The sequence below is a fragment of the Trachinotus anak genome, unplaced genomic scaffold, assembly GCF_046630095.1.
Source record: "Trachinotus anak isolate AG129_WGS33_773 ecotype Australia unplaced genomic scaffold, CSIRO_AGI_Tana_v1 ptg000012l, whole genome shotgun sequence".
NCBI lineage: Eukaryota > Metazoa > Chordata > Actinopteri > Carangiformes > Carangidae > Trachinotus > Trachinotus anak.
Genome location: NW_027273863.1, coordinates 13,270,854 through 13,289,843, shown reverse-complemented (window position 1 = coordinate 13,289,843; position 18,990 = coordinate 13,270,854). Strand labels below are relative to the sequence as shown.

General features: G+C 42.0%; 2 protein-coding genes across 5 annotated transcripts; both read right to left on the bottom strand.

Annotated features, from left to right (window-relative positions):
* Nucleotides 1-497: 497 nt before the first annotated feature.
* Nucleotides 498-6,081, bottom strand: tal1 (T-cell acute lymphocytic leukemia 1). Of its 3 annotated transcripts, none has more exons than XM_071490425.1 (4): nucleotides 5,938-6,081; nucleotides 4,027-4,574; nucleotides 3,532-3,650; nucleotides 498-2,581 (listed from the first exon to the last, which is right to left on the bottom strand). In XM_071490425.1, the coding sequence occupies exons 2-4, from the start codon at nucleotides 4,536-4,538 to the stop codon at nucleotides 2,052-2,054; spliced, it is 1,161 nt and encodes a 386-aa protein (XP_071346526.1). In that variant the 5' UTR covers nucleotides 4,539-4,574; nucleotides 5,938-6,081; the 3' UTR covers nucleotides 498-2,051. The 3 variants fall into 3 exon arrangements, with proteins under 3 accessions (XP_071346526.1, XP_071346528.1, XP_071346527.1); XM_071490427.1 differs by having other exon boundaries at nucleotides 3,562-3,650; XM_071490426.1 differs by having other exon boundaries at nucleotides 4,027-4,571; nucleotides 5,934-6,024.
* A 1,384-nt stretch (nucleotides 6,082-7,465) lies between these two features.
* Nucleotides 7,466-18,888, bottom strand: LOC139628594 (uncharacterized protein KIAA1614). Of its 2 annotated transcripts, none has more exons than XM_071490405.1 (10): nucleotides 18,123-18,888; nucleotides 16,340-17,577; nucleotides 14,456-14,528; nucleotides 13,238-13,390; nucleotides 11,458-12,629; nucleotides 10,688-10,841; nucleotides 10,133-10,352; nucleotides 9,479-9,591; nucleotides 9,154-9,341; nucleotides 7,466-8,604 (listed from the first exon to the last, which is right to left on the bottom strand). In XM_071490405.1, the coding sequence occupies exons 2-10, from the start codon at nucleotides 17,541-17,543 to the stop codon at nucleotides 8,411-8,413; spliced, it is 3,471 nt and encodes a 1,156-aa protein (XP_071346506.1). In that variant the 5' UTR covers nucleotides 17,544-17,577; nucleotides 18,123-18,888; the 3' UTR covers nucleotides 7,466-8,410. The 2 variants fall into 2 exon arrangements, with proteins under 2 accessions (XP_071346506.1, XP_071346507.1); XM_071490406.1 differs by having other exon boundaries at nucleotides 10,688-10,838.
* Nucleotides 18,889-18,990: the final 102 nt, after the last annotated feature.

Sequence of the window (18,990 nt, the reverse complement as noted above, 5' to 3'; positions counted from 1 at the left end):
GGCTGTCAAAACCACTTTCACAATGGCAGGATATCCTGCAGGTCACAGAGCCACGTAAACCTCCAAGGGAAGTTGTCACTTGTTGGTAGGAAGTGAGGATTCCAGCGTCTACTGGGGGAGTTTCATGAGGAGGTTGTGGTTTTAACTACACACTCTGTACAGATAAGGTGGGAAACAGTTGCATGGTATGCCATTATCTGCCTCTAGGGATTAGTCAATTAGATTTGGAATTAAGAATAAGGGTGTGAAAAGGAGAAAATGTGTTATATATTATGCAATATGGTATAAAAGTACATGTTCAGTTCAGTTTCTCATAATTGAACTGAATTGAATTGAACTGAATTGAAATTAACCGAATTGAATTTCTTTGAAATGAATTTCATTGCTTTGAATTGAACTGAATTAAATTGAACCACACCACACTGATCTGAAATAATTTAATTGAACTAAACTCAAATGAATTGAACTGAATCAATAAGACCCACAACGTACTTGCGTGAGATCAAATACAAGGCTTTTCCTCTGCATGTTTTATTCAGGGGTTTTGTATAAAATTCATTGATTTAACATTGGATATATTTATAGATACAACTATCTTACAACAAATATGTCATTACCAAACGTACAATGTCCCTTTACTGCAATTCATAAAATACCATAGTTACCAAAGGTACCAATAGAAGCTACTAAGTCCTGCTGAAAAAGCAGAATAAGCAACAACTGTGAGCAATACTTTACTGTCTTTGTCAGAAAAATGCTGGTGTTGTTATGATATTAACACTGTGTGTGGTGTGTGTGTGTGTGTGTGTGTGTGTGTGTGTGTGTGTGTGTTTGTGTGTTGGCATATATGCCTCTATGTGTCTGTATGCACACATGTGAAATGCGGCAATGAAGGGATTTCTTTGTGTACCTTACTAAACTACAACTGCATTACAGTTTTAAAAAAAATACACTGAAAGAGACATTCATATCAAAAGGACTGCATGGGCCATCCCATGATTTCATATGACCCATATTTTGTACACTTAAAGAAACACGCTGCATGTCTTGTACCTCCACAGCAATTTCAAATAGATATATTCATTCCAGGCAGTGAAATTGACCAACTGTCTGGTGTCGTATTTGGCGTAATTTTCTCATCACCAAAGTGTAAAAGAATTAAATGGTACCACATTTGATGTACTAGGTTCAGTTGCTTGCTTTACATTTTGAGTTTATCTCAGTTCCTCTCATTTATCCTCATTTCTTGTCTACTGAAAGACCATTTTGCTAGTAAACCCATCAACAAACACACTACGGTACATCTGAAATCACATGACTTGAACTCGAGTCACTGTTATTACATTGTGCAGTGGAAATATAATGCTATTTACAACACATACGTAACTGCATGGGTACAATTAGTCCAGTCCATTCATTTACGACCTCCAACTGAGGCAAACATTGTCGTGTCATTATTCTAACACATTCAATTAATTGGCCATAAATCTCCAGGTTTATTCAATGACACTTGCTTGCACCCGCAATCTGCAAGCATGTTAGATCTATTCTGGTTGCACCATAATGTAATCAATAGTATCATTAATGAACTTCAATATTACACATCAAGAGTCTTTGCTGGATTGTCTCTTTGATTCTTTTGTTTGGTTTTGTCTTGTTTTGTTATGTTTACTTGTTCTTTCTTTGTTTTGTGTTTCTTTGTGTTTTTTTTTTTTTTAGAATATCCAGTCATTGGACTTTCAAAACACGGAAAGTTATAAGCCGCAGGTCAGTCAAAGACATGAGACATGCAGAATTTACAAGTCTTTTGTTGGATCTAATTCAACTGATCACCAATTGAACCAAGCTATTCATCAGGTGTAGCATGGAGACAGGAATGTAGTCATGATCCATTTTGGACACCACTATCTTGCCACATGGTGCTTGACCATGGTGCTTCCTACACTGACAACTCAAAGCTAACAGGTCCTGAGCATATCCATCTCTTATTTAGTCTCTCTTTGTTCTCTTTCGGTCTCAGGTGCTGTGTCCGTGGTCTGTTGGCATCAGCGTCATCGGCGACTGGAGCCATCCAATGGGCGTCCATTGCGCCTCAGATCCCTAGCAGCTAGATGCAGTGCGGTCCCACGAGAAGCTGTTAGAGTCCTTGGAGCTGGAGGTGAGTCCTGGTCCTCCATAAAGCTCTCAGGACTGCCCTCAGCATCGCCATCAGGCAGGCTTCCACAGCTGGAGCCTGGTGACATTGTCTCCAGAAGGTCATCCCTGGCCAAGCCCACTACTGTGTCCTGATGTGGTACACCCTGAGGGCCCCCATCATGGGCCCCAACCCCAACAAGCAGCCCTGTTTCCCCATCAGTTGTGCTGCCAACATTCCTCCCTCCGTCCTGGTCCTCCAGGAGGTTGGAGAGGAAGCTGATGTACTTCATAGCAAGCCGAAGGATCTCATTCTTGCTTAGCTTCTTGTCTGGAGGGTGGGTGGGGATGAGTTTGCGAAGCTCCGCAAATGCCCCGTTTACGTTCTGTTGCCGCCAGCGTTCACGACTATTAGTGAAGATACGCCGAACAATCTTTGGCTGGCCAGCTAGCAGAGGAACGGGGAGGGAAAAAGACAGACATCGAGAGAGTAAGGGGAGGAAGCATAGAAGATATAACACGTACAACATGAAATGCTGAACTGAAACACATAATGCAGTCGGTAAAAGGGTAAAGCAATTCAAGCACAAACATAAGAGTGTAAGAAGTAGCAACGGAAGAACAGATGCTCATAGGTTCTGAAAAAACTTGCTTGTAAGAAAAACAAAAAAGTTTAATAATCCTAAAGAATTTAGTTACAAAATTGTCCTCCATACAACCATGGATTTTTAAATGATGGCACAGAAGCAATCGAGGCTTGCAAAAATAACTGTGTGCCAAGTGCAATGTAGATGCGATACACAATAAATGGTTGGTTTAGCATGCCAAACCCCAGGAAAGGGTGTTGGGGAGACTGTATGCTCCCTCTTGCATATTCTATTTACTTTTTATGTATTGAGGAATGATAAAAAATGCCCCATTGCAGGTAGTAACATCCTCCCGCCCCCAACAATGGTGTCTTCTAGGCTATTGTCGCCCTTGGAACACACCCAGTCTATCTTAATCCTTCAGCCCACTCTGCAGTAAAACCTTGGCATGGAGGCAGCAGCACCCCCATTCTCCACCCCTGCATATGGCAGTGAGTGGGCAGTGGAGGAAAGGATCTTTCAAATGAAATAAAACCCCAATACGCCTGAAAAGAGTTTACTTTAATGGCAAGCGGGTGGATGTATTTGACATTCAGATTATCAGCAATTATTTATGCCATGAGTTATGATGCATTTATTCCTCCTGGGTTAAATACTTAAGGTAAGTGTTCTTTTTGCAAGGCATCTTCTGCAACACCCAGATTAGGTACAGTATAGATCCATGTCAGTGGATGAATGACAATGGAGATGAAGAGGGGACGTTTGGGGAACTATATTGGCAGAAGGAGGACACAGCAAAAGTGCGTCTTACCATACTTATAAAGATCTAAAATGCGCCTACCCTCGTCGAGTTCAACCTCATAAGGCGCCGGGCGGCGCTTTACCCTGTTGCTGGGGTACATGCTGTACTGCTCCGACTCCCCTCCAAGACTACAACAACAGAAAGCAGACATAAGGTGCACAGGTGTATGAGAAAACATGAAACCCAGCATATATCATTTCATCCATTGCTTATGCACAACACCATCCACTTCTTGCACCAGGAGCATACACAGGCTCAAAAACACACAAACCCACATATGTAATTCTCTCTGTCACACAGGCACAAACATACTTGTCAAGAAAATGTAAATTCAATTACATTAGAAACATCTTTTCACACTACTGCAGTCTATTCCTGCAGGGTCATGATAGGGTAACATCTAGCAGTCATCAAACTTATAACTTTTATGGTGAACACGCACAATGATTAAATGAAACGTGCATTTATGAAGCTGATTTTTTTTTTTTCTGTCTCCACCTTTACCTGTTGATGGCGGCGAGAGGCTGCGCCAGGTTGTAGAGCATCGCCCGGGCCGGGACAGGAAACGCGTTTGGGCTCAGTTGGACCATTCGAGCGTCGTCTCGGTGCGGCGGCGGCAGCGGCAGCGGTGGAGGTCTGCGAAGTTCCGTGATCGGCACCAAATGGCTTTCAGTCCTCTGCTCCACCGCTTTTATAGCGTCCCTCCTGGAAAGCTCGATCACCGGCACTTCCCTTTTCAGGTCAAGGGCGTTGTGAGAGGCAGTTTCCTTGGCAACGCCGTTGATGATGATGCTGATGCTGGTCCCGTTGCTCGAGTTCTGCAGAGGAACGTCATCCGTCTCTTCAACCCCCTTAAAGCTCCCTCCCCTCACCTCCTCCCCCTCCTCTCTCCTCGGCTCCTCGTCCTCCTTGCATCCGTTCTGTCTGGAGATGATGGAGGAGTCCTCCCGCTTTCCAGGACCGGACTCTGCATCGGGACTTCCAGGACACAGCTCCGGCTGCCGTTTTTCCATCATTTTTATACCGTCACCACTCGTTCGAGTCCACTACTCCTAAATAAGATTTCCTTCGATTAATTCACAGCTCAAAACATTATTTGTTACAGTCTCAATATACCACATAAACACGCATTTTGTTTTCATGCAAGACTCTATGAAATTAACACTCCAGTATTATTAGCCTACACCAATTGGAATTTAGTATTGTTACTATTATCATCATTATTGAAATTATCATTGTCATGATTAGAATTACTATTATGAATTGCAGATTTAGATTTACAAAACAAAGAGTATAAAAAAATACAGTTGATAGGCCATTGATTGCTGTCTTGGTTAATTATTTTTCCAAATTAATGCATTTAGTTCCATATTTTAAAGAAGGCAAAAATGCTTCAATAAACACATTTTTTTCCCAGAAGGTAACACTTATGATATATCACAACCACATTTAAAAACATAAAGGTTTAATTATGGAGAACTCTTTATTTTTCTGAGCTGTTGAAGGTTTGAGATCCTTTCTTAAAGTAAAGCAAGCTAGGATATGACAACTAATTGTACAATTATGGATTTGCCTCAGCTGAACATTTAGAGCCAGGGATATTTTCCAAACGTCAATTCTTCCTTTGCAAGGAGTTTTATCTTGTGGTTTCTGCATGCATGTTTTTTTTTTTTTTTTTCCTATGAATCTCTTATCTAGCTACACTTGGCCTTCAGCACAGTTTATGCCGTTGAGCAAATATCTTAAGGTCTGTTAACCCACGTTTGAGCTTTGTATGAATTTACATTCAAAGATTTAAAAGCTAATTTCGGCTGCGAGTTTATTTAAAGGTGAAATTGTCGCCTTGAAGAGAGATCATGCCAGGACCACGGAGGCAGCTTTGTAATATCCATTCGTCGAAATAAAATCCCTCCTTTTTTCCTGCCCTTAGTAAATCCACAAATAACCCCGCGGATCCTCAGAAACACTTGGACCTGGTCTTTTCACAGATGACTGAGTAGGTTGTGTAGCCTCATTTTTGTTTTTATCGCGGTGAAGGCCATAGCGCTGTTGTTGTCAAAGCCGAACATCAAAGGCTTGTCATAGGCTACTGAATGCACCACGTACCAAGTGTTTTAATCGGTAATTCATTCGATAAAAAAAAAAAAAAAAAATCTCCACAATATTATTATAAACCAACGACAGACAGCCAAACTGAAAAAGCGCACTTTTATTTCTGGGAAATCTCCAATAGGCCTCGCATCCGTTATTACATCCCGTACAGTCTCAACCACCCGATCGGACAATAGCAGAAAATATAGGCTAAATATTTCGCACGTAACACTAGTAAAATGTAGACGATAGCAGTCCAATTACAGCCCGCTGGAACAACGAATGTGACGCTTTAAATAAAGAGATGTATTTTTTTGCACTTACCGCTCCAGCCGTGTTGTTGATGTTACTGTGTAAGTGGAGCCATTTTGTGAGTGGGTCATCCATGTCTGAGGTTTTTCTTTTTTTTTTTTTTTTTTTTTTTTTTTCCCTGCCAGTTGTGGAGCAGTGTGTATGTATGTGTGTGTGTGTGTGTGTGTGTGTGTGTGTGTGTGTAGCTGAGTTATTTCTCGCCGCATCCAGTGCGCTCCCTCAGTGTGGGGAGCGGAACACAGGCCGCAATGTGGCCGAGGGAGATAAGCGCACGGCAGCGGCCTCTTCATTCCCGATAAGCCCCTAAACCCATTATTTATGAAATGATTCATTATTATTTGGCTGTCGTGGGCTATACAGGCTTGTGGAGGGCAAAGCATTAAAAAAAAAAAAAGCAAACAGGCACTGCGCAACGGCCTGTAACAACGCGAGGTAGCATACTGTAGCCTGAGCTATAGTTGAGGTGTTTTAATTTAAATTTTTTTTTTTTTTTTTTTTTTTTTGATGAAAGAAACAAAAGCTTAAGTTAAGCTTTTGACCTATTTCTATTTTCTACAAAGGGGTTTTCACTAAGCCTATTTAATATAAGATAACTGATGATAGCAGAGGGTCCTCTACCTTTTTTTTTTTCCATAATTATTTATTTATTATTTTATCCCTAAAAAAAAAAAAAGACTATATCCATTAATCCATATCAATTTCTGCGCCTTGAAGCTAGATGTGTCACTGATACAATACATTACTAAAAGGACGGGGCCTAATTATGATAACGGTGCCTTAATTGGATGTGACACAATTCTTCATAGATAGCAAGACAAATAAATAAATAAATGTGCTTTTGCTTGTCATTGTTTGTGGCGGGGGCCTTGGTCGGTGGTTCCCCGGGGTCCATGGGGAGTCATGGCTGGAGGAGATAAAAGCGCATCGGCTTCTGGTCCATCAGATAAAACAGCAGCAACATCAACGGTGACACGCTATCAGAGCACATCCAGGACAGCCTAAATGGTAGCAGGTACATCCTAACAACGGATTTCCCACACTGCCTTTTTTCCTTGTTCTCAAACAAATTTATACACTTATATAATAAAAGAAATGCCTACACTTAAACAATTAAACTACCTAAATTCAGTCAAATAAACCCGTGACATGGCAAAGTCTAGACCACATGCTGAATTGTTAGATAGATAGATAGATAGATAGATAGATAGATAGATAGATAGATCTTACACGTTACATGTTTTATACGTTTTTAAAGCTGATGTTCCAAAAAGCATCGATGCCAGCAATCAGTCACGACCTTTACGCAGCAGTCACGACCGTCATCCTACATCCTGTGCATCGCCTGACCCTCTTACCTTTTTCTAACCATCTTCCAGTGACACGGCGTCTGTGCCAAGAGTTGAGTTAGTGGGAAGCTCTGAAAATGTATGATTTAAAATTTGCACATTCAATGTTTAATTTTCATGGGTTGTAGGCCTACTGTCAAATCAAGAAAGTGACTTAATAAATTCACATGATAGAAAATCATACTGCAAATGTAAACGTTTCAGATATGTTTTATAAGTATATAATATGCGTGACCATTTTTGTGACATAGCTATAAACTACGTGCATGATTAATTAATGCATTCAAGAATAAAATATTTGACAAAATAAAACATTTTATTTAGAAGCAAACCAGTATCAGTGTCATGAAGCAGTAGGTGAAACAGCACAAGTAAAATGAAGTGGCCATGCAGTACCCCAGAGAAATATGATCTATGGAAAAAATAGATAATCATGATCTACTTTGTTTAGACATAATTTGTGATACAGTTGTGTTACAATGGAGGGCACTAATGTGTACCAATGTATGAGATAGCGCTTTAGTTTGAGGGCCTTGTAGGCAGACATAACATTTGTGGCACATCCTTGCACATGTCAATCATATGAACAAATCAACACAATTAATGGGAACAGTATTGTACAACATTTTAAACATGTGACAAAATGTGGTTCTGCTCAGAATTTTTGGGTGTCATATTCTGTGTGCTGTAAAGACAGAAATAAATCACAAGAAAATAAAAGTGGGAGTTGTTTAAGTTTATCCCTTGACCATAAAAAACAAGCTTATGCACAGAGACATGTTGTGCTGGGTTTGAATCAGTATTTCTAGTTCACAATATATACCCTGAAATCAATCTGTAACTAGCTTAGTCTTCTCCACTACTGGATTTGTTTGGTTTCAGATTTGTTGTTTGCTTATTCTATTGATTTGCCATGGTAATCCAAATCCCTTGTGGCTCCTATTATTGTTGACAATGGGTTTGCACTAATAGGAAATGAACCTCTGACCCTGTTATCCCATGTAGCCATTCTGCTATGTGATACCGCACTGACTATCTTACATCTACCTATAGGTTACAGTCCATCAGCAGTGTTTACAGTGTTGAATTATAAACCATGGCTCCAGGAGAAATGGCTCTGTGCGACGTCTATCTTCCAGTCAGCGCTGGTTGCGTCGTGCAGGCATGATACGAAGAGAAGTGGTGCTTTCCCGGGTCATGAGCCGCGTTACCTGGTCCAGACTGAGTCCAGCCACCGGCTCTCCATTCACCTGCAGAATTTCATCACCGATGCCCAGGAGAGCTACATAGGGGCCTTCACCACTACCGTCACCCACTTTCTCCACATATACACCTGGAAGAGGAAGAAAATAAAAGGGGAAGAACAAGAAGACAAGTGAAAACAAGGAGTGTGAGGAGGTAGAATTTAGCAGGTGGAGGAAAACAGGTGGAAGCAGAGACGGGAGATAAAGGACGCTTTTGTGTTTAGTCAATTATGTACAACACATATACAAAACTGCAATCAGTACAATTAATATAAAATGGCTTTACCACAATGAGAAGCATTTCAACACATTTTACATGAACTTTAATGTGTGATAGAATTTCTGTTGAACCAGTGTTTTGACTTGTCTGATGGTGTATCTGATTATCTTTGATTACCAATTTTACATGTAGCTTGCTTTAAACAGGCAAATTTATATAACAATTATCATAAATATTATTATTGTAGAATCAAAATTTCTATTCTGGTCTATTGTCACTTTGTATAACATTTATAACAATAACAATTGTTGGAAAAAAGCACAACTGTTGGCTAAGACATCAAAGTTACTCTCAAAATAAACAAATAACTGCAAACCCAAACTCCAGATTAAAGGAAATACTGATTTTGTTAAGCTACCTGTGTCTGGTCGACCTTTGCCTCTTGAGATGACAAATCCAAAAGGACCATTTGGGGGTCGGATGAGCTCCAGGAGGAGGGTCCCATCTGGGAAAGCCTGGGTGACCCGGCCCACCGGACGCACAATTCTGGAGGCAAGTACGTCAACACTCAGGGCCCTTTGAAGCTCAAGCTGAGGGCTGTCTGGGCTGTAGAAGCAGATATTTAGCTGTTGTCATTACTTTAGTAAACAAATTAACCTGAACAATGCAGAATGTGGTTTAACACCACATTTTTTTTCTTCCTCTCTAACTAACTCTCTACTTTAGCTTTCATTGACACCTACCTGGGTGCCAGGCCATATGGTATCTGGACCTCTCCCAGTATTGTTGAACGCTCTGTTCTTCTCTCTAAACTCTGCACTGAGGAGGCTTTGCGCAGTTGGGCCAATGGTAGCACCTAGTGGTGAATAAAAGGAACTGCAACTGTAACAAACTGTATTTCATATTGGCAAAATGCTCCAGATCTGTTTTTGGAACTTTAACTTTTTGGGACAGGGACAGAGTTTGGCACAACAAACATACTGTACAGTATGCTAATAGAGGCTGTGATTGGCAAGAGCAGAAAGTTGTTTACATCTGTTTAGTGTTCTCTTGCTGCTGCCAACAGGACAACGAGGATGCCTACCACAGAAAGTGGAAGGAAGCCTAAATGCGTTATTTGTTCTGCCAGAGTCAGGCAGTAATACTTCAAAGGCCTGGTTGGTTCACTGTGGCAAATAAGTAGTGAAAGGCACTTCAAAGCAGAACTGGAAGTTTAAAGACATGTAAATAAGACGGTTTCTCCGTAACTTCTTCTTTTTTTTTTTTTTTTTTTTTAGAAAAATCCCATCTACTTGATGTGATAGAATAAAAGTGAAGAGAGTACAAAGACAAACACAGAGTAGTGCAAGGGCCAAGAAGAAGAAATAACACGGCATGAAAAATGTACTCTTGCTCACTGTGTGCAGGGTCTGCAGCGAGGGTGTCCTCTGTATGCGGATGGTAGGCTGTGGCCTGCGTGTGGGGCTTGGGGAAGCAGAGCTGGCCCGGGGGGGAGTGGGAATAGAGAGCTGTTCCATGCTGCTGGAGCGGCCTCCTTTAACAAGTCTACCAACACTATTCAGACCAATGGAGGAAAAGAAGCGACGTAGGAAGAGCTTTGGCCGTCCATCCAGCTTTCTGTAAAACAGAGGTTGAAAGTATTTTTTAGAAGATGGCAAGGTAGATTCGGACAATGGTAGAAAATACATAAATGAACAATGACAAAAAGAATAATGATTTTTTTGTGCTAATGGTTTTATCACATGGTTAATGCTTTTAATTTCCAGAAGAGGGCAGGATTGTCTTGATATTCACAGAATATTTTTAACTGTAATATCTTGGGGACTGTGGGTCAGGGTTTTAATCTCCTAACTGCTACCACTAGCACGCTCAAGTCATTATGGGAACAGCGTTGGTGGGGGCAAGGGATTTATTGTCTAAGCTATGACAAGAGCGTTGTTATCTTGGCTTACCTGGACCCATCAGAGTTTTCCTCCCATATGGCCTCAGCTTTCAGATGTTCGGCTCTCAGCAGCTCAGCTCTGAGGTCCTCAGCCCGAGACATCGCCAGGCCTCGGAGAGCTGGACGACACTCAGGACCAGAACCAGGGTCTCCACTTAAACCTGCTGGTAGAATAGGATGGACTGAGTTGCTGTCAAAGAATCATTCTGTTGTGTTTTGTTGTGTTGTGTTATATTCGACAGGGTTTTAAATATGATGATGCAAATTCCACAGAACAGATTTCAGCTCTGATATTCTGATTTATTTCTGAAGTTCTTCCTCCACTTTTCCACATCATAATCAAGTATAATATTATGTTGTATGAATGCACAATTTTGAGATGACGAAAAGTAAGATAAAATGGTACTTTATACTTGCACTCCACTACATTTCGAGGGGAAATATAATATTTTTTACTTCTACTATTTACTACTACAACACTACTTTTACTGTTGATACATTTTCCTGATATTTCAGTACCTTTAATTATAGGTAAAAATCTGAATGCAGAACAGAGTATTTTTACAATGTGGAATTACAACATTTACTTAAGCAAAGGATCCAAGTACTTTTTCCACCTCTGCTTTTCCAGAATATTAAATCCTCTCATAATAATATACATTACCAATCCATGATTCCACCCATCAAAGCACAGACATTACAGGTCCTCATCTCTCTAGACTATCTGCCACAGGAACTGTAATCTCTTCATAGCTTTGTACATCCACAGTGACCACTCACCTGTTCCATCTGGTGTGGCATCCCAGAGTTCAGCAGCTGGCAGGTCTGGGGAGAGTCGGGCTGGGGAGTACCTCAGAGTGGAGGGCCTGATACATTGCACTGGGCTGCTAGTTGCAGGTGTGCCCTGCGTTGAAGACACTGGGGACTCCCTTCTTGCATCTGGAGTGTCCAGGAGGGCTGAATGCTGAGACCCACCCTCTCCTCCCTGATTTGAGGTAACCTGGAACTGAACTGTGGACTGACCAGCAGCAGAACGATTCCTTGAACTCGATTTTAGGGCTGACTTTATAGGAAGCGATGGGGGTGGTGATTCCCTGAGTCCACCAGATGCTTCCAGCAAGCACGGTTCAAGAGCGATGGGGCTGCCAGGGGCAAATGAAACAGCCCTGCTCAAGTTGACCCTGTTCCTGGGATTTGAGTTACGCCGTTGAGCCCATGATGGACCATAAGGGCCATGGCCAGACTCTAGCCGACTTTCTCCTTTCCTGCTCCTTCTCCTAAGTTTCCCAAACCCTGATGACTTCCAACCTGTGCTACTCTCTTTATCTTCCCCCAGCACATAAGCTCCAGCAAAAGTGACAGTTAGAGGAGCTTTAGGACGAGTACTCACCTCTGGCTTGTTTGGAGGCACCCAGCGAGGAACCAGTTTTCCCCGTGGGTCCTCGGGGTTGCCAGCCTGCTGTGGCTCAGTGTTCTGTGCATCTGATGGTGATGAGACTGGCTGAGGTTCCCTGACAACAGAGCCACATGCCTCACATTTCTTCACTAGCACTATTATCTCTTTAATCACTGTTGTGGTTTCACCACTGACGCCCACATCTTCTTGCTTCTGTGAGGGAGGCATAGAGACACCTCTATGGCCTCTGCTCCTCTCTGAACCACTACTGCTAGAATCTGTATTACTTTCTTTACTCTTGGACTTAGGGACCCCAGGCCTGCCACGCTGTCTGACTCTATCCAAGTACCGAGACTCTGCTTCTTTCTCTGATTCATCCTCAAAGCGCACCCGTGTGGGTGAACAACCATACCGCCTAGATCGACCTCCTTGGTCACCAGGGGACGTGTCTCTTTGAGTAGGGACCAGGAGAGGACCAGATACAGTTTGATCTTCTGTGGTTTGAGCAGCTTTCTGCTCTGGCGGTGGTCTGGGAGATTCAGTTTGCTGCTTCTTCCTGCAAGAAATAACAGAGAGGAACTTTTCAAAGCAAAAAAAAAAAATTGTCTGTAAGAGAGTTTAACTCGACTCGTACACTAGTAGCTCATGAAAATGGGGCAAAACAAAAGCAGTGAACATAAGATTAAAATTTAATATCAGTCATCTCTCAGAAACAGACTGGGTTGATTGAAAACTCTTTTGAGCACCCATTTTCAAAACAGTAGGTGATAAACAGATGGTATGGGAAACTGCAATAAGACACATCGTACATAGTGGTGACAGCTATGTCTTAGCCACTGCAGACCAGATTTGTTGTCTAGTCACAAATGTAAGAGCCATTTCAAATACTCCCCACTGTAAATTAAGTGAATGCTTCCTGCTGATAAAAGGGGATTTCAGGAACAGAACTGCATGACGTATACACTATTACACAAACAGAACGAAAGCAAAATTCTTCATGACAATTACAAAGCACAGTCGGGTTCCAAAGCTTTAACCTATTTCAGTTATGCAACCTTAGCTTTGCCAAAACAGGCCAAGCGCATGAGTAGGATAGACAAAGCAGTTTCATCTGACTTGTACCAAAGGAGTCATTGCCCTCGCATGCATTTGCAGCCAACTTACACAGTGGATCTCTGATCAGAATGGGAGCGTCTGCAAGGGCGATCGCCTTTAATGTGACTGGAGCGAGCCTTGAGTCGTGCTCGCTCCAGGAGACGTTTGGCTTGCTCATGTCTTGGGCTCAGTGGAAGCTCATCACTGATTACAAGAAGTGACCTGAAGATCAAGGGAAAGAGAGAGAGAGAAAGATGTTTTAGTACAGGAATTAATCATTTAGTTGATGAAAGCAGCAACGGAATGGATAGAGCTGAACGCGTGATGAGACTAGGTTACGTTGCCATCTGTCTGAATGTCACTAAATATTTGAGGAAGTCTTCAAATGTGCAAAGCTTATAGTGTGTTGTGGCATATCCAGCAACATTATATTCCCCAGAGATTGATTTAACATAGTGATTTAAGCTGCATCTTCGTAAGCTGTCTTATGTAATAACAGATAGATAGAATGGGGCGTGGCACTGGTGGTGAGCAGCAGAGAGAAACGTCATCCATCCATCTATCCTTATGCCCAGCAGCTAAGCTGCTCTGCATTGTGCTTCATCGTCTGTACTTGTCTTTATCCCCTGGCCCAGTGATAAAGATAGCATGATACACCAGCCATGTGGATTATGCTTGTAATGGACTGAGTGTGATTCATTCTCTCCTGTGTGTCAAGAGGAGAACATACTGTGTTTCAATAGATTACAGTTTGTCATGTCAATGTTTTATCCTAACACTGACAAACATGGTATAATTATCAGGCTGTTTTGGTATCTTTGCAGCTGTTTCATTCTGCAGTTTATAACAATGATGATCATAATGCACTTTGTAATAATAATTGCCTCTGAAGTATTGCTACCATTGCTGAAGATAAACTGAAAAGAGTGGATCATCTGAATAATTTAAAAAATTAGCCAAAAGTTTTTGTTGCTGGGTTGCATAAAACATTTAGTTATCTGTCTCTTTATTTTGTTTCACTTCCTTAAAGTATGACTCCTCCAAGTATGATGTGTAGTTTTAGTCTTGAAAATTTATAAACCCTGCTGTCGCAGTGTTTGTTTTGATCGTGCATGAGGCGGTTTGTTTTGCACTTCAGCTGCTGCGATCCGGAAAAAAAAAATAGATTCTAAATTCCCACAAGTGGAGCTGTAAGAGTGGAATTTATGAGGAGAGGATATAAATAGTGTATAGGAGTTGAATGTCACCACCCTTGCCAAGCACATGAAGAAGCACAGCACTGCTCACCTCAAATAGGGTTCAAGTTCCTGAGCAAGAATGACTGAGTCTGAGCTGTCCAAAACCCCATGGGCACCTGCGACTGGCACAAAACAGGGAGGAAAAGAACAAATCTTAGCAGATGTGCTGATGCAGTGGACTGGAATTAAAATGTCAGATGGTGCAATGGTGACAGCACGGATGTGTAATTTTATGATTCAACAGTGTTCTAACATAAAAGGTGCTCCAAGGTTTTATGTCCACAGGACATGGAGTTGCTCCAGTGTTGTTTTTGCCTTGTTCTTGATGTTCTTGTTTTCTTTGTACATTTTTCTAACTTGAGATCATAGTGTATTTGATTCTTATTTAATTGTTTAGTCCAGTTCCTATTCAGTGTCTTAATGTTTGCCTGATGCAAAGACTACTGCCAAAAGAGCCATCAGCCATAATGTAACCTACAGGGATATGTGGGTATTAAAATAACTGGCTCTTTGTATGATCATAAGGATTTTGATAAACCTTCATACCATTAGTTTCAGTGACCGTCTCATAGGTTATGCATGACTCATTCTTAATGCCATTAAAAAAAAAACATAGGTTATGCAACTACTGAGAGACAGATAACAGCAGATTTCCCAGAGAAAAGGGGGCGAAAATCACCTGATCATCATGGATTTACCATTATGTCTTGCACTGATCCTCTGTGTGGTATTGATACACACACACACACGCACACACACACACACACACACACACATGCACACACGCACACACACACGCACACACACACACACACACAGAGCAGACAAATACAATATTACAGACACAAAGCATGAGAAAATACATAATTTGTCACCCTAGATGCACACAAAGACGTCCATTAGCACACAGAGATACAAAAGCAGGGACACTTCCCCCACTGCTCTGACTGCTAATAATAGTAACACCCTCATGCACATCTGCACATCTGACATCTGGTCAACACTGGGAATCAGCCAGGTTACATACTGCATTTCTATACAACCTGGTAGATAAAGGCTGGCATACAGCTCTCTGAATGGCTGCAACAGCTGGAGAGCAGCTGAAATGTTCACATTTTTAAGAACTATACAAAGTTGTTGTGGGAGGTATACAACTAACAAAGCACTATTCTGACTAAATTGTTCAAAATACTGCAGTTACAATAGTGCCAAGCTTACAACATCCACCTAGACTGCATGAGTTGTTGAGAAAAATCAAACAACTACAGTATGACAGACTCGCTGATATAAAAAGAACAAACATGTTTCAATTCAACCTGTATGTAAACTTTTGTCAAAGTATATCAGTATATTCAAGGTGTTTCTACTTGTTCCTTGTTTATTTTTCTGCGGACACACCATTAAGGATGTATTTAATATATATGTAATAGAGTCAGCCAAGTAGGATTTTCATTTGATGATCAGAGGTTTTACAAAACTTTGTCAGATACCTTCTATAAGATACAATCCATTTATCAACATGGTCAAAATTGGAGGAACACTCAGTCAGTGCAGACCTCTGTCAAACAACTGATGTAAAACTACATACACCAGACTTCAGAGAAAAAAATTCTAAATTTCAAATTCATAGCAAATGATCCAGATCTGCCCCCAAACTTTCATGGGTTCTTCCCTGGCCTATGCCCCATCCTTCCAACAAGTTCGGTGCAAATTGGTTGATTAATTTTTGTGTAATCCTGCTGACAAACAAACAGACAAGGGTGAAAATGTAATTTCTTCAGCAGAGGTGATAAAACCAACTCAAGATGGATCAAGATCAAGAACTTGGCTGTTACTTGGTTCCAAGCCGATCTCTCAAACCTTTAAAGACAAATTTGTCTTTTGGACATTACATTTGATATTAAATAAAGACTATTTCCCTTGAGACACCTACCTTTACTATCCATTTCGTATGTTGTGTCTCCATAGCCGCAGGCACTTTCTCCTCCACTCTGCTCTCTCTCTTCCTTGCAGTTTTGTTGTCTTTCCCTTAACTTTGCATAAGCCCTCTGCTTCACCTTCAGCTTTTCATCAGCTGAGGGCACCCCACTTTGTGAAGACATGCTCTCCCAGCTGTCTGAACTGCACAGTCCTTTGGCAGGGTCATCAGCATCAGTGTCTTTCTGCTCACACCTGTCCAGGTAGCGCTCCACACTGTCAGAGTGCTTGAATCCTGAGGATGCATCATTGTCATCCACCACACCTTCTTCATTACTCCTGGTGCCCATTTCAGCTGGTTTAGGCTTTCTCTGAGGCTCTGCTGGTGCTTCTGTCTGAGTATAGTCCTTCAAAGGTAATGTGGAGGGTATGTTGTGAGGGCCGACACCGTTTAGAAGCAATGTTTCTGGGCGTGCCACTCTCCAGAAACCCTTGGGTGGTGCCCAGTGTCTGGTTGGGGTGGTAGATGTGGAGGAAGAAGAGGGTGTTGTGGGAACATAGGTGGTGGCAGAACAGGAGAGCACAGGTAGTGGAGGAAGAGGGGATGGGTCATCCTTACTACTGCTCGAGTTATCAGATAAAAGACTCTCTAGACTGGTTCCCTCCCTGAGTCCACAAGACTGGCCTGTCACAAAACCGACTTGGCCTTCATTTCTTTCTGACCGCTCTTCTTCAGTTTCCTCTCCCACCTGGAACACTTGTCCCCCTTGGGCTTCAGCTGGAGGGCTGTGGATCTGCAACCTGACTTGAACCTCTACCTCCTCTTCTTCATCACTACTGCTCAAGTTTTTTGCAGCGCTTGATCGCCAAGAGAGAGCAGGCAGAGATACTGGACCCTTTCCTCTTGGTCTCTGTCTCAAAAAGACTTCAGATGAAAGCTGCCCTGTGGGACTGCTTACCAGGACCTCTGCGTCCAACCTTTCTCTTTCCTTCTCTCTTTCTCTCCCTCTCGACCTTCTCTGTGTGAGTGTTTTCACCTTTGTCTGCAGTGCGTGCACAGCTGAACTCTGAGGAGGAGGAAGTTGGGCGCTCAACGAAGGCGCAGGGAAAACAGGCTCACGGACAGGGCCAGTGATGAGCCCCCAATTAATAGGAAGCCCAGTAGGTACGGGGGAACTGGATTTCGCCTGGACGTTATCAACCACCTTCTCTTCCTCCATTGGCTGGTCATGCACAGAAAAGTCCAGACAGATCCTACGGATAAAAAAACACAAGTTTTCTTTATATACATGCAGAGAAAACCATGTCTCTTACATCTGTTCTTCGTCTCTGTTACTGGCTACTCTCTATCTGATCTGCCAGTGAAGAGATATGTAATGTGGAGTCAGTCACGTTGCCTTATCCACTGATTACTTTGCACTGCACAGGATAATCCTTTAGAATGAGAATAAGCAACCGCTGCCTGCAACTGAGCCTCTGCTGGAATAAACAATGTTACATATGTTTTTTTTTTTTGTCAAGAAAAATCAACAATATGCAATGAAACAAAGTTTTCTCTATGAATCAGTCACCTATTCAATGATTATGCACAGAAAAAAAATGAAATTATTAACTATTGAACCTTAAGAAATTGAGATATTTTAACATTCTGAGTCATATACTGTAGCTATGCACGGCATCTTGCTTAAGACCATTTAACAAATATAATCAACATTATCAACAAAGTAAAGCTTCACAGCACATTGTCATACTAGGATTATGTTATGCAAATAGACGCACAAACACAATGAATAGTGTACCTGGACAGGAGAGGCTATTCAGTGAAGATGGTGTGCTTTAAAACAGAATCCCAGCGCTGACCATCATGAGAAAGTTACCTTAAATTCTGCTGCTACTGCACAAATTTAAGTTACCATTCTCTCTAAAACATGCGCCAGTCGTGCAGACGCTGCGGCGCACATCCTCAAGTCGGTTGGCAGCATAAGCGAGAAGACAGAGCAACTTTCCCCTCCGGAGGAAACCAAGTAAGATTTCGCAGACCTCCAGAGATTTCTCCAGATCCAAATGTTCCGCTTCCACTCCACTGTCTACACAGCTCCCAGCTCCCTCAGAGGCAGTGTCAAGCGAGCCAGCGGTCTCTCAATCATGATTGGTCCGGTAATCCCTTCAGAAATCAGTGGGATTAGACAAAAATGGAATACAAAAATGCCTGCTTTAATTTCGTCCTTGCCTCGCAAACCCGCTGCAGAGTGAAGCTCCCTGTTGCGTAAGTCCAGAGCCCACACACCGACTCCGTGCGCACAGTAATGAGCCAATGGAAAAGAGAATGAATAAAACTCAAATGTCTTAATGGGCTTCGGCCCGAATGAAATATTCCCAATTTCTTGCCATTCCTGAGATATTTCGATGTTTCCAGTATAAAGGTAACAGGCGGTGATGTGTTTTAGAGAATATAGGCCAAAATATGCATCGCAAAAACAACAACTGTCGACTAATTCTTATTTGTCAATACAGCTGATCCCTCCCTCTATCTCAATTCATCCCAGCTCACCCTCTCTCTCCCTCTCTCTCTCTACCTCTCTCTATCTATTTACCTCTCTGTTTTCATAGATGCTGGCGCACACACACACACACACACACACACACACACATGTATGCGCACACGCA